Source organism: Bemisia tabaci, chromosome 6 (genome assembly GCF_918797505.1).
Source record: "Bemisia tabaci chromosome 6, PGI_BMITA_v3".
Taxonomy (NCBI): domain Eukaryota; kingdom Metazoa; phylum Arthropoda; class Insecta; order Hemiptera; family Aleyrodidae; genus Bemisia; species Bemisia tabaci.
The window spans coordinates 39,207,681-39,222,357 of NC_092798.1; the positions used below are offsets into that span (position 1 = coordinate 39,207,681).

Consider the following 14,677-nt stretch of genomic DNA (forward strand, 5'->3'; position numbering starts at 1 on the left):
TTCGCTGCGGGTGCGTTTTCTCTGGAATTTTCGTCTCGAGCATTCTTCGATTGAGAAGAGGGTCAGAAATGTAAATGAAATGTGTACAATCAAGATTATCGAGTCCCCCCATGAGTGCCCACCTTTTTGTTTATACCGTTAGCATTTCATAGCCTATAGCTTCATCGTCAGCGGTAGGATCAATGTGTACAGTTTCGTCGAATCGTGGAGAATGTTGCATTCCATCACGATTCAACTTGCGAACAATGATGCTAGTTCAATGTTCCCAAGTAGCAGAAGTTGCAACAACTTGCAACAAAACGTTTGATTCTTGCAACTAACAGATTGACGTGGGGATTCACTGGAAAAAAACACATTGGATCTAGAGTCCAGACTCTTGAAAACATTGACAAGAAAAAATACTTTTGATTCCATCAGATTTATGCGTAAATCAAAAGGAAATCCGCTCAAATTATGAGGCCTGGTTCTTGATTTAAGCTAGATTCTGATTGAATCAGATGTTTTTAAGAGTCTGGACTCTAGATTCAATGTGTTTTTTTTTTCGAAGTGGCTATTCGTCGGTACGGTACCGACGGATAAATGGCTATTCGTCGGTACCGTACCGATGAATAAATAGCTATTCGTCGGTACCGTACATTGATTTTAGTACGTAAATTATATTAAAGATATGATTTCTTAATAATATTTTGGTGGAAGTTAAGAGCTAAAAATTGGATGAAAGATGGAAAACAAACCCAACACGAGTTGTAAAGAAATATTCTCCAAATTTAATTTATGTATTTAATACTCTCACATAATACTGAAATGTACTACTCTGTCAAATAAATAATCATAATACTGAAATGTACTACTCTGTCAAAAGAATCATCAAGAACGCTTCTTTTTTCGGGTGGTGGGGCCTTTAGTTTCATTTGCAGGTGTTTTCTTTCGTTTTCGTTTTTCGGGGGGATTTTCCACAGATTGTCGGTCGGCAACGGTGCGATTAAAGGAACAAAGTTGTCTTGCTGGCAGTTTAGGTCGCCCTCGTGAAATGACTTTACTCTTAAATGTTAGCTTCGTGAAGCTCTCTGCACTGACATTTTCGTTAGATGGAGCAACAACAGAAACCGAAGATTCGCTAGTGGTGGAATAGCTCTCTGCACTATGATCGTTGTTAGTTGGGGCAGCAACAGAAACCGAAGATTCGCTGGTGGTGGAATAGCTCTCTGCACTATGATCGTTGTTAGTTGGGGCAGCGTCAGATACTGAAGATTCGCAAGCCGTGGAGCAGCTAGCTACCATGAACTGACAATAGTTGTACATTTGTTCGGACCAAGGCTTGACAACACATTTTTATCAATTAATGTCGCCGATGCGGTACCGAAGAATAGCCATTTATTCATCGGTACGGTACCGACGAATAGCCATTTATTCATCGGTACGGTACCGACGAATAGCCATTTATCCGTCGGTACCGTACCGACGAATAGCCTCATCCTTTTTTTTTCCAGTGTTGTCTACTCTTTCCCCCGTAAGGGGCTATCATTGTTGGAACTAGTTGCAATAAAGTTGGAACATGTCTTAACTGGGAGCGATTAGAGCTCGTATCATTGTCAAAGCTACACACGGTGATGAGCCTTGTCCCCCAGCACAGGCAATCGTTAAATTAGTTCCTGGGTTCCGATCACGTTCCACGCTTATAAGCGTTCACCTTCAGGTCAATAAGAATCACGAATCACGATTTTGTCAAACGAAATAAGTATTTAAAACGTTAAAAGATTTTTTTTTCTTCTTAAAAAAAAAAAAAACACTACAAATTCTAAAATTCCCGCACATGTCAGTTAGATAACAGGAATAAACAGGGGTGCCACCTCACTTTCTTTTTGGGTGTTGAGCAGTTTACCAGTTTTTTTTTTTCTATCTCTAGTTATTTTAAATGAGTGAGTAATGTTGTTCAACTCAAGTGAATATTTTCGTTATGTTGGATTTTTTTGCCAACGTGGATAAAAATTCGGCACAAAGCTGAAAATCTCAATTCAGAGGGAACAAGCTCGTATGAGCACAATTTTCCCTCAAAGAAATATGCTGTTAGGCGCAGCACTAGTTACGTTCATTCAGGAATTTCTTTCAGGAATTTTCCTGAATGGACGTAACTAGTATTGGACCAATCAGCATAACGCTTAGAGAGAAAATTGTGCTCATTCGAGCTTTTTCCTTCTGTATTGAGATTTTCAGCTTTTGGCTGAATTTTTAACGCACATTGGCAGAAAAACTCCAAAATACTGTTGCAGAGACGCACTCTAGCTAGGGAGTACGCCTCTGTTAGGAGCAACTCGGAGTGCGTCTCTGCTACAATACTGTCTTACGACCCGTGCGTCCACCGCAATGAGTTCGTGAATATTTTTCTCGATACTGACCTTGCGGAGCTGAGAGGAGATCTTCTCGCCGTGCTCCCACGGGGTGACCCAGCCCTTGCTGGTGTTGCAGTCGATGCCGCGAGTCCCGTTGTTGATCATCTGCCCGCGGCGGAGGTTGTTGCGGAACGTGTCCGGCTTCTTGCGCAGGATCTTGTTGAACACCTCCACCAGCACGAACACCGCGTCATGCATCAGGGCCGCTTGCGCCTGTACAAACGAAAAACCTCATTACGCCTTCTCCTTTTTTTAATTAGAGTCCCTTTATACCCAGAGTTACGACAACTCACTTTTGGTTGGGCCAGGATTGGGCTGAAAGTGGCCTAAAAAAAAAATCCAATTCTGATTGGTTCTCGCTCATGGAGGCCGAAACGAGTGCACCAACACAGAAAAAAATGGATGGTGCTGACGACAGAACCTTTTGTTCATACGGCTCCCACAGTTTCTTTGTTACACTTACAGAACTTTTGGTCGTGGGAACAGAGTACTCTGTTCCCACGACAGAAGTTCTGTTCTCACAACAGAAAAGTTCTGTAAGTGTAACAAAGAAACTGTGGGAGCCGTATGAACAAAAGGTTCTGTCGTCAGCACCATCCATTTTTTTCTGTGAAGATGGCGGTACCTCGAATGTGAACAAGAATAATGAAAATATTACCTAATTGTGGTTTATCAAGAGTAAATTGTTATTTCCATAGGTCCAAAATGAAAATAGATTAAGAAATTATTCACAAACCAATCTCATTTTCTTTTTAATTGATCACTTTGTTGATGTTGTTGTTTTTGTGTGACAGACATCGCAGGATTCCTGATCCTTATCCCTCAATATCGTTCGTTTGGGTGCACTCGTTTCGGCTTCCATGGCCAGCCAAGGACGGCTGCCAGTCAGCTGATAATCGAGTTGTCGTAACTCTGGGTATAAAGGGACTCTACTTTTAATCGACCTCGGAACCTGGAATCGGACCTCGTGGCGACCAGTCATACGTCGCACAGTGATTGAATCTTATGTAAAAGTTCGCAAAAAACACGATAGTGCCACTAGTTTTCTCTTAAATCAACTCCCAAGTTCAAAAAAAAGCTCTCAAGTTGAGGCCAAAATGGAGGGGATATCCCACGCTATCCTGAGAGCCCTTCTCTCCATCAAGACAAACTCTCCATGCAAAGACAGGGAGGAAAAAATTAGCAGGGTTGCCGTGTTTTCAGTTTTGGAGTCCCCTAATAAAGTGGCAGCCCTGTAAATGTATTTGCTCCCTATCTTTTCATGGAGAGTTTGTCTTGATGTGGAAGTGAACTCTCAGGATAGCGTGGGATATCCCCTCCATTTTGGCCTCAACTTGAGAGCTTTTTTTGAGCTCGGGAGTTGATTTCAGAGAAAACTAGTGGCGCCATCGTGGTTCTCGAAAATTTTTACAGCAGAATCATCAGTCAAATCTAGACACATGCAACATCTCCATTGAAAAAATTCAGCACATGTTTTAACGAATCCCATGCATTTTTTTTAAATTGATGAAATGTTGAAGGAGATCCTGAGACACCAAAACCCAGGAATTCCCTTTCTGATGGTTTTATACCATGGTGACTCGGACTCCTCTAACCTGAATGTAAAGGAAATATGGTAGACACACGTGTTTTGGTGTTACTTAATACTTAATCCTCTCCGCGAAGGAAACCACCTGATATAGGTGCTGAGTGACACATGATCAGTTCGCGTGCTCATTGGTCACTTGTCGGCTGTAGTCTCACGCGAAATAGGTCCACTGGCACCCACGCTCTCTCGAGAAGCTGAGTGTAAAACGCCGGGAACACACGCGAGGACTCCAAACATTTTTTGGATCCCTGACAAACTCAACTCTCCTAAGCTTTCACAGCTTATTCTTGGCGAGAACCCCTGCTATGATCGTGAAGAGTAGGGATTGGAGGCTGAAAGCAGAACCTGAGAATTTGGTGTTTCAAGACAACGGTCTGGAGGCTTCAATATAGAATCGAGGATTTCGGAATGGAAACGCTATCGTCCAATGATTTCGCAACGAGAAAAACTATTCTCAAACGTATGGGTATACTAACGGTTAAACGCATGAAGCATTTTGGGCAACCATTCAACATCAGTATCCGCATGAAGTTGCGAGAAGACTGAGGGATGAGGATGATGGGATAGAAGAACGACTTCTGAACCCCAGTGGGAAAGGCTCTCTCGCCTTTCCCACCGCCCCTCTTTTATAATTTTTTTTATTATTATACATTTAAAACATACACACATACCTAAATCAATACACTTAAGAGATGAACACGCTTCCACTTAATTCAGTGGGTGCTTACGTGAAGCTTGTCTGGGAGGGGGTGGGGGGGGGGTCTTATTTACATTACTACTAGGTGGGTGATGTTTGTCTAAAAGGGAACTTCTTCCGGAGGAAAATTTTGGAGGGTTGGACGGGCTGGCCCTCAGGGTGCTCCCGTCCTTAGTTCCTTTTGGAGGGGCTCTTGGGCTCCCTCTGCCGGTATATAGCTTGATCCGGGGTAGTCATGAGTCTGCATCGTTAGCCGTGAGTGCTCGCGGGGATTTTGGCCACGTTATTTTGCGGCGTCTAGTCAACATATTGGTTACTAGCTAGGGGAGGGATTGACTAGAGTAGATTGTTTTCAAGTTATGCTTGAACTTTATCCTGCGTAGGCAGGATTCTGTTTTTATTTGCTTAAGGCCTGTCGAGAATTGAACCCAAGTGGTCCTAGCGTCCAAATTAGTAAGCCTGGTGAAGTGGGAGAAGAGTTTCAAAGGCAATTGAAAGAGTACGAGGAGCAGCTATGGAAAGAGAGGGAAAAAGAAGAAATGGCTAGTGAAGAAATCGTTTGGCAACTTCACGAAGAAGATGAGAAATCAGCGGCGCTACAGCGAGAAAGAGAACTAATGTCTGCAAAAGATGCGGAAATCGCGAGACAGTTACTGACTACAGAGCAGGCAGCAGATGTTCTAGGACGAGAACCCACCCTCATCACATCGTCTTCATCTATTAGTTTCTCTGATAACGCAGTGACCTCAACCCCAAAAACGAACACTCTTTCCAGAACGTCAAAGAAAAGAATGGTTTCCAGCCATGGAAAGGGTTTTACCAGAAGTAATTCTGTTCGGGCCTTCGTCCCTACTTCACTTCAAATGGATAGAAAACTACCGAGAGCGCGCGGGCCTGGCTTCAGCTCCCTTGAGCTGGGGTTCCTAGCTGCACCGGGCTCGAGCCGGGGTCCCTATGCTGATATTCACCGGGCTAGCCGGGGTCCCTATTCTACTCTCCGGGCGAACCGGGGTTCCTAAAATTATAATTTCGAAATCTTTTGATTAAAAATCAATTGGATATGGTTATAACCAAAAATTCATCTAATAATCATAATTATTCGTTTGTAGTTTCAAATTACCCGACTGCGGGTGTTATAAGCTGCGCCGGCTGGTGAATTTCGTACTGCATGACCTGTGCCGGAGAGGGGTCTCATTATAGTACCCACTAACTAAATCTCCGGGCTATCCGGGGCTTACACTACACGCCGGGCGAACCGGGGAAACGTAACCATGCGCCGGGCGTTCCAGGGATATCATACCTTTACCTGATGGATCTGTGACGCCGGGCGGACCGGGGAATCGATGAACTGGAAGCTTTTTCCGTAAGTGGCGTTGTATTGCAGTTGTATTGGTGCGTACTTTAGGACGTAGGTGAATTGATCTCACGCGCCTGGCATAGGAGTTTAAGGAACAGAAAGTAATGCTGACAAAATAACTAAGAACAATTGAACCTTGAGACCTTCTTTGCTATATTTACAGACTTATACATCTCTGGGGACCAGACAAAATCATCACTTTCTTTACATAAATAGAACTAAAAAGACCTTAACAAACATAAGCTATCTTAGTGACGCGAGCGCCCTCTCGTGGAGCGTCGCCGAGGCTGGCCGCGGTCGGCGTCGCGGCGCGATTTTAGCCATGCGCTGGACGGCGCGGCGCGGCAGCAGAACTTGCTTGGACATTGCTGCAGAGGCGCGTACAATTCCACGATTTCCTCACCCCAAGAAAATGCTGTTATTGGACCCCTTGACAGTTTTATACGTCCTAACAAGAATGCTTCTGTGAACACAAGTCAAAATGAAAGTGGGTGTCTCTCAACCATAAGCTGTATCAGTGACTCTTCCCCAGAAGGCTCTTTGTTGGCTTGCTATAAAAAATTGCCAGCTCTAAATTGACCAATGACAGACTTTTTGAAATTGAATTTTTCATCAGAACGTGAATTGCCTGTCAGTGGGAGCTCGAAAGAAGGCCCAAACCAGTTTCGTCCTTTCAGGCCATCTCCTGTCACTCCAACAGAAGAGTCTCCCTCTAAACGCATAATTATATCGCAGACTGTAAAGCCATCGATTTGCAGAAGTTTTTACCAGCCTGCAGGGTCCACTGCCCCGAACAAAAGCCCGTCATTCTCTCCGCACAAGCGAGCTTTTGCCTTCACATCGACTGCCAACTAAGGGAACTCAGACTCGGAGACAGATTTTGAAGATGAAATTTTTGTCCCTTCAGAACCGATAGAAATTTCGGATGTTTCTGAATTGAAAGAACTAGTAGAAGATATCATAAGGAGCTACTGTGAAAAGTCGACTCAATTACTGGAGCCCTGTTCAGTCCGGAAACCAAAGCAGTCTCAACTGCAAGAAAGCCATCGGGCAAACAAAATGTCATTGTCACCATATAGCAAAGAACGAATCAGGCAAGTCAACGAAGATTACGAGCTCGCCCTAAAATTGCAGGAAGAGTTTGACAAAGAAAACAGGAGGCGGAGGCAAGTTGTTAGCGAGCACGAGCTACGAAATAAGCGCCGGTCTGAGTTCGTCAAACCAAAACCTCCATGGAGGGATAAAAATTTTTGTTCTTAAAATGCTCGGAGTGCGGTGGGTCCGTAGCTCTCTTATTTTCACTTCGATCTGAAAAATGAACTTTCAAAATGTCTTTGGCCTTAAATGTCTTTCGACTCATGACAAATGCTGACAAAATAACTAAAAACAATTGAACCTTGAGACTCTCTTTGCTATATTTACAAACTTATACATCTCTGGGGACCAGACAAAATCATCACTTTCTTTACATAAATACAACTAAGAAGACCTTAAAAAATCACTTTTTTTCATTATTTTTTAAAAATTAATACAACTAATAAATATTTGAAGCATTTTTTCTCGCAGTCAACATGACTTATGCTGGTTGTTATAACTGTTACTAAAGACTTTAGGAAGGTCCTAAAAAGTGGTCACAAAAGCACGTAGGTTTATGAGTGATTGTTTAATTTAGACTGAATCTGTCGTAAAATTTTTTGTGGGAGATTTTAATTTCATAACAACAGAGCGCGCCCGCAGTCTAGAAACCACGCCGTTTCGTCAGCATGCTTGACAACGCCGCTGATAAATCATATTTAATTAACGGGAATCAACTTTTTACCGGGCCGGCAGGTAACAGATGAGCGCCGTTACGGGACGGGCCGACTCCTGAAAGGGATTAGGAGGAGCGCGGCAATTTCGCCGTGATAAATGCGCGTCAGATGTGTCATTCAAATGTGCTCCGGATCCGAACGGCGCGGCGCGGCGCTGTTCATTAACTGCACGCGCCCAACGGCAACGGGTCGCCGCCCCGTAACGTCGTAGATAAGCCTGACGTCTGAAACTCGTCAGGACTACGGGGACGATTCTTGGTCAACATTAATTTTGGTGAACCCGTGTTCGTGCGCCATGTACAGAAATATATTTACATTCACTGAAAAAAAAAAAAAAAACACATTGGATCTAGAGTCCAGACTCTTGAAAACATTGACAAGGAAAAGGACTCTTGATTCGATCAGGTTTAAGCTTAAATCAAAAGGAAATCCGCTCAAATTAAGAGGCTTGGTCGTTGATTTGAGCTTAAATCTGATTGAATCAAGAGTATTTTTCCTTGTCGATGTTTTTAAGAGTCTGGACTCAAGATCCAATTTGCTTTTTTTCCAGTGTAGTTATTGTACCTAATTTTTAGTGTTGGCAGGATCCAAGATGAGTATTCGAAGGTTTTTTCCTTCAATTATATCTTCAATTGGTTGTTTTACAATTGCCTTTAGATTTTTTTGACTTGGATGAGAATTCCTCCTACCTCTAATTTCTTTCTAGAAAATGACGAGTGTAAAAACTCGTCGACTTTCGCTCTTTCGTACAGAAGGAAAGAAAGAAAGAAAAATAAACAGAAACGCCGAGTCTCGCCGTTGTCATTGCGAGACTTAACATCAAATGTAGAAGAAGAAGAAAAAAGCCGTTCGAAAGTGTGACAATGATTGACTTTCATACTGAAAGTATTAATTAGTTGACTAAATGAGCTTACCGAGATTGATTCGTGGTTGGCGCCTGGCGATTTTGTGGGTTCGAGTTGGTGCCACCCCCGAAGGAAGTCTTGGACATATTTTCGGCTCGGATCCACGATTCGGAACCCCGTGATGTTGATTGCGCCGTACTCTTTCACTTCGTTCTCCCATTGGTCGTCCATAACCTAGGTTTCCAATACAAAGTGTTAGAGTTTCTCGTACAAAGTGTTAGAGTTTCTCGTTTAGTAAACAGTGCAACATCAAGCTGACTTTTTTTTTTTTTTTTTTTTTTTTTTTGTGTAATCAAAATAACGATGTATAAAATATAACTCTCGACCTATATGGTCTTTTAAGTCTTAAATTTATCTTATATACTAATTATAAATACACATACACTGCTTTTACATGGATAGATAGAAATAACAGAAACTACTTGGAATAGAGAAAATTGGAATAAATAGAGAAAAATCTGTAAATGTAATAAACTGACTGATGACGCGTCACACTGACTGATAAAAGGAAGGCGGAAGAAACCGAGGGTGTCAGTGACACCGGCTGCGAGGTAAATACGTTGCGAGCAAAATTCTTTTCGTTGATTAATTATATCAATGATTGTGTTTTCATCAGAATTTGTAAAATTTGTTGAATTCTGCAAGGCACTAGTCACTCTTAGGTGAGTCAAAGTATAGGTCTTTAAAACACATCGGAACTTCAGAAATGAATATGTTGAATTCTGCAAAGCACTAGTCACTCTTAGGTCAATGTCTTTAAAACATCTGCGGACACTTTTACTGGATTCACTTCTGGTAAAATCTCTGCTAGCTGTTCAATGAATTTAATAGCTCTTGACTTGTCAGCGTCAGAGAGATATTCATTTTCATTGATATAGGGATCTAATAATGCAGCTGCGAGATGAATTGGCTGCAGGCAAAATTCTTTTCTGTCATTAATTATATTAATGATCGTATTCTCATCAGAATCTGTAAAATAACTGGAATTTTGCAAGGCATTTGTGAGTCATAGCTCAATGTCCTTGAAGCACATTGGAACTTCTGAAATGAAGGTAGTGTCGCTCTGAATGTAAAATATCCACCCCACAAGTGGCTTGAAAACCTCGATAGCTGCTTCTTCTTTTCTCCAAAACTCATCAGAGAGAGTAGCTTTTTTTTGATCTTCGTTAATAAGACTTTTTACCTCCTTCCCAGTTTTCACAGACGTGCGAAGATCAATGTTGGGAGCTCTTAAGACACCCTGATTAGCCAGCACGCACTCCATGCAGCGGTATTGGGAGCCAAATCTGGTTTCACAACTTAGTTCTAGAGAAACTTTATTCTTTCAACGTCCTTGTTTGTTTTTCATTGACAATTTCAAATATTGATGGTTTGTTCAAGATTTCCACCGTAATATCATGACTATATTTTACTGTGTTTTTCACGGTAGGAACGAGAGCACATACATCCGGAATTGTCAAATGCAATCCACGCATACTGCAACCGTATGAACCAATGTGACAGCGTGTCACTCCCGCGGTGGATGACGTCAAAAACCCTACTTGTCCAAACGCTATTTCTCGGTTAATATTGAACGTCGAAAGTTGCGTATTGGACAAAGCGTATTATTTCAAAGTGATCTATAAGAATTAAACATCAGAACACGAGTTTGTGACCAGCCATTGGATTGGTCTTATTACTGCAGTTTTACAGAGAGTTTTTGATGAATTCGGTAACTGTGGGACATATTACTATCGCATTGAATTGACTGACAGCAACTTTCTCCCCAAGTCACACCTAGGGTCGAACTTGTTGATAAACGATTTAGTGCTGTCCCCCCCCCCCCCCCCATCTAAAAGCCACTCTGGTTGAGGACTCCAAAACTGAAAGCACGGCATTCTGCTAATGAATATACACCTACAGTACTACACAGTATACTTCCTACAGTTGCATGGAGAGTTCGATTTGATATAGAAGTGGACTCTCAGTGTAGCGTGGAATATCTCCTTCTTTGGGTTTCAACTTTGAATGTTTTTTTTTCCTTTTTTTCTTTTTTTTTCTTTAGCTTTGGAGTTTGTTTTAGAGAGAACCAGTGGCACCATCGTATTTCTAGCGAAAATTTACTGATGAATGAGTAATTAAATCGCAAATTCCTGACACATGCAAGAGCTCCATTGTCTACATGGTAGCTCTTTTTACCTCTGTTCTTTAAAGCCGTGACAGAAACTCATTTTTTTTTATTCAAATAATAAATTAAAACAATGCCTTAACAAGGCATAATCAAAGTTAAATATGGTGGAAGGAACTTTACTATATACTAACCAAACCGGACAGAAGATAGTGGTAAATTCTTTTGCCTAGTGTTATATTTCTAACGTGCGCTACGACTATTTCTTTCGCCATCGTCGTTGAGCAGTCAAGGACGATGTATTTGTGACTCCACCTGAAACATGCAGTTGATCGAAGAAATTAAGTAAAGTCTGTTAATTTTTTTGCGCATTCGAAAATTTGCAATGCAAGACGGTAATGTTAAGAACAAAAAAGAGACTGTTCACGGGGGGACAAAAGGTATGGGTTGATGGATGTTAGAGACTTATCTAATTAATTTTGATAGTACTCCAATTAATTGTATTTGCGCCCCAATTAATTGTGGTAGTGCCCTCTACTTGTCTTTTTTTCTGTTCTATTTGTGTGCTTATCTATTTACGCTTTCAACTCAGAGTTACACTTAATTCGATGTTGAACCCCTGAAAACAAATCGTTCTTGGGTAATTTACCGTGACAGTGTAAAAAAGGAACGAAATGCATTTTAGACTTTTATCTCCTCTGATATTGATAACACGAATGAGTTTTAGGTTACTCACCTGTCAATGACTTCTAAGGCATGGATGAAGTCTAATGCTTGGGAAACGTTTGATATTCTTCTAACTACATCTACACGAAAAAGCTCTGAACCTGGCTGCAGCCCTTGATAAATTTGTTGCAACCGTAAGAGGCCTGAAACAGATAAGCCGAAGGTTGAAGTTAACATCATACTGCCAGTCATACACCAGTTAAACACTACAACAGCATGAAGTCTTCCATGAACTTCAAAAACGAAGCTTTCGAATTGAAACAGTGGAAGCGAGAAAAAATTATGTTAAAAAAAGGCATGCTTTCTTTTTATTATTAAGATTGGTAAACTTAAATGAAGATGGAGTATAGATATAGAGATTGCAATATTCGTGAATGACCTTCTACTCCTTTTGAGGCCCTCATGAGGCCAACGGAAGCTCCATTCATTACCATTTTTTTCGTAACATCACGTTTACGTTAAAGAAGCTTTCCGATTCCGCAACGCTTGTAAGATCACACGTTATCAAGCACTGATACAAACTGTCCGTTCGAAGACACAAGACAGGCAGTTCAATTAGCGTTACCTAACTTTTTTGAGTCCCACACCTTCGCGGTCAGGGCTGCAACATACCCAGGTTTCCGTCTCACCGACAGGAATGGGACGCAATAAAGTTCGGTAACGCCAATTGACTTACGCGTCTTGTGTCTCGAGACGCAAATTCGTTTTTTTCTCGTCGCGGTCAATCCCACCAGAATTTCGGATGACTCAATCAGAAAATCTGACAGCAACTGGAAAAACTTATCCTCTTCTACCAATAACAATGGTTTCGCGAATCTTTGTCAAGTCCCGTAAAGTCTGCCGCGAAAAGTGCTATGAAAAGCGAAGTGTCATTTCCCCTTCAATGCGGCATGCGGCAGAGTTACTCCACTCCGGATTCTAAGCCCTTAAATTCACTCCTAACTTTTAAAAGGTTTAGGTTCTTTCATTCCGCGTCTACGCGCGCACGGTAAGTAACTCGCTATCTGTCAACTGCTGTACTGCCGCGCTAAGGAAGAACGCCGTATGAACGTTCGAGAGTTGCCAGATTTCTTTTGATAAAACATGTATTTTTGAGGAAAGTTATTCATATTACTCTTTAACATTTTCCGATATTTTAGACTAAATTGCGAACAAAATTATCCAAAAGTTTGAAGAAAAATGTTCGCAATTTTCCAAGAAAACTCGGTTTTTAGTAAAGTAAATCTGGCAACGTCTAAAGGCTCGCACGGCGTTTTTCCTTAGCAGGGCAGTACATAAGCGCGAGTTGCGCGGCATTTCGCGGAAACGAACAATGAGATCGGTTTAATTAGCAAATTTACGAGACTGCGAAACGAATATCTCTCCTATCGGGGTTGTCATCTCGTCGCCTTTAAACCCCGATTTTCTAACGGAGGCAAGGGAATTCATCCCCTGTCGCGACAGCGTCGGTTTCCAACTGCATGCAAGTTGTACCGAGGGAGAGTTGCGATTCCGGGAAAAGGTAAATTCAGCGAGACGCGCGACGCGGAAAAACATTAGTTTCCGAACAAACTTCCAGGTATCCCGTTTGATGTTCCATAAAAGCGTCCATTCATTATCCACGCAGGTTTTGAATTTTAATTGTTCATTAGGCGAGCGAGGGGACGGGGCGAAAGAAAATAAATTTCCCCGGCGGAGAGGGGGTGGAGGGTTGGGGTGGGTCGGGGCCGCCGCAAAAACGAAACGTTTCGGATCCGGATCGGAGAGCGGCGTCTAATAGCTGCGGGTATTGAAAAATGCTTGAAATTGAAATTAATGGAGGAGGGGGCTCAAGTGCCGGTCCCAAAACGGCGCTCCTCGAAATTGATCTCGAGGGGGAAGAAGATTTTTATGAATTATTCTTCCGCGAGTCGGTCGGATGAATTTTTAATCCGGCTCTCTTCGCTTCGGCTTTCCTTTGTGCCGGATTGTTAAAGATTTAAGGTCAAGTTGTTACGGCACTTTTGCGGGCGCGTTAGCGTGGCTCGGTCGCGAAAAGTAACACCAGCCAAAGCTCGAGCGGAAAAGCCATTATGAAAAGTTGAAGAGCCCGGGATTTGATTTGCCCTCGTGAATTCTTGATCGGAGCTCCGTTGTCTCAAGATTGTTTGTTTTGCCGAGGTACTTAGGTAGAAAAGTCTACAATATTTCAGATTTTCAAAACCTAAGGTGTTTTATGAAACGGTCAAATCGTCAGTTTTAAGAGTCATCGATGAAGTGTATTCCTATCATAAATTTCTCATAAAAATCTTAGCGTTTTTGTTCAGAAACAATGCGCAATAATTGTTTCTCAGACAAACGGTGAATTTTTGAAGGGAGGTGTATTCCCTTTAAGTTACCACATACAGGAGTTTTTTCCTAAATAATAAAAATTAAAAATAAGAATAATAATACAAAATATTCACTTTTATATTTGAAAGAAGCACAAAGCATTCAGTATATCATAGAGGAATTTTCACCTCTACTAAATCCTTTCCCTCTTTAAACTCTATCGCTGCTTTGCTGCTGGTCCTTACAATGAAATTAGCCGCCGTTGCATTCGAGGTTTTAAGGGCAGCTTTCATTGCAGAAAACGCAATAGCTTCTGCCTCGGTAGCTGGAATCCCCTCTCCGGCTTGAATTGTGTTAAAAAAATTACAAATTTGTGCAGAAATAAGAAGAATACAATAATAATTAGCGTAACACATGGCGATTAAACGCTGATCTGAGAGCTGGGATGCCGAATAAGTTGTCCGTTGACCACTTCACCTCGGCTTCTGATCCACTTTCTAGACCATTGTTCCCACGTTGAACGATTGCGCAGATGATGGCATCAGCAGGAGTCCAGTCTTTGAAACGGAGACAGTCTTCGTGCACGCAATGGATATAATTATGTTGAGCACTGTGCTTTTTGAAGAAACAATGTGTTTCAGGTTGGGTGCAGACCGCTTGTCCGGATTCCGGTCGGTAAGTAAAGTTTAGAGCCTTCCTTCAACTTAGGGAAAACATTTAATTTTAAAAATTAGGGAGAAGTAATAGTGTGCTCGTTTCTCCAGGCCATAGCGTCGACTTGAATACGGTGCGTTGCGGTGAATTTTC

The 14,677-nt window shown here is 41.9% G+C and overlaps 1 protein-coding gene across 1 annotated transcript in view; it reads right to left on the reverse strand.

Moving 5' to 3' along the window:
* Positions 1-14,677, reverse strand: part of LOC109036963 (glutamate receptor 1) — a 567,301-nt gene that overhangs the window by 58,608 nt on the left and 494,016 nt on the right. Inside the window, exons 5-8 of the mRNA XM_072302018.1 lie at positions 11,592-11,724; positions 11,050-11,170; positions 8,758-8,922; positions 2,397-2,603 (exon numbers count right to left, since the gene is read on the reverse strand). Of these exons, the coding sequence (XP_072158119.1) occupies positions 2,397-2,603; positions 8,758-8,922; positions 11,050-11,170; positions 11,592-11,724 (626 nt within the window). The remainder of the gene's footprint in view (positions 1-2,396; positions 2,604-8,757; positions 8,923-11,049; positions 11,171-11,591; positions 11,725-14,677) is intronic.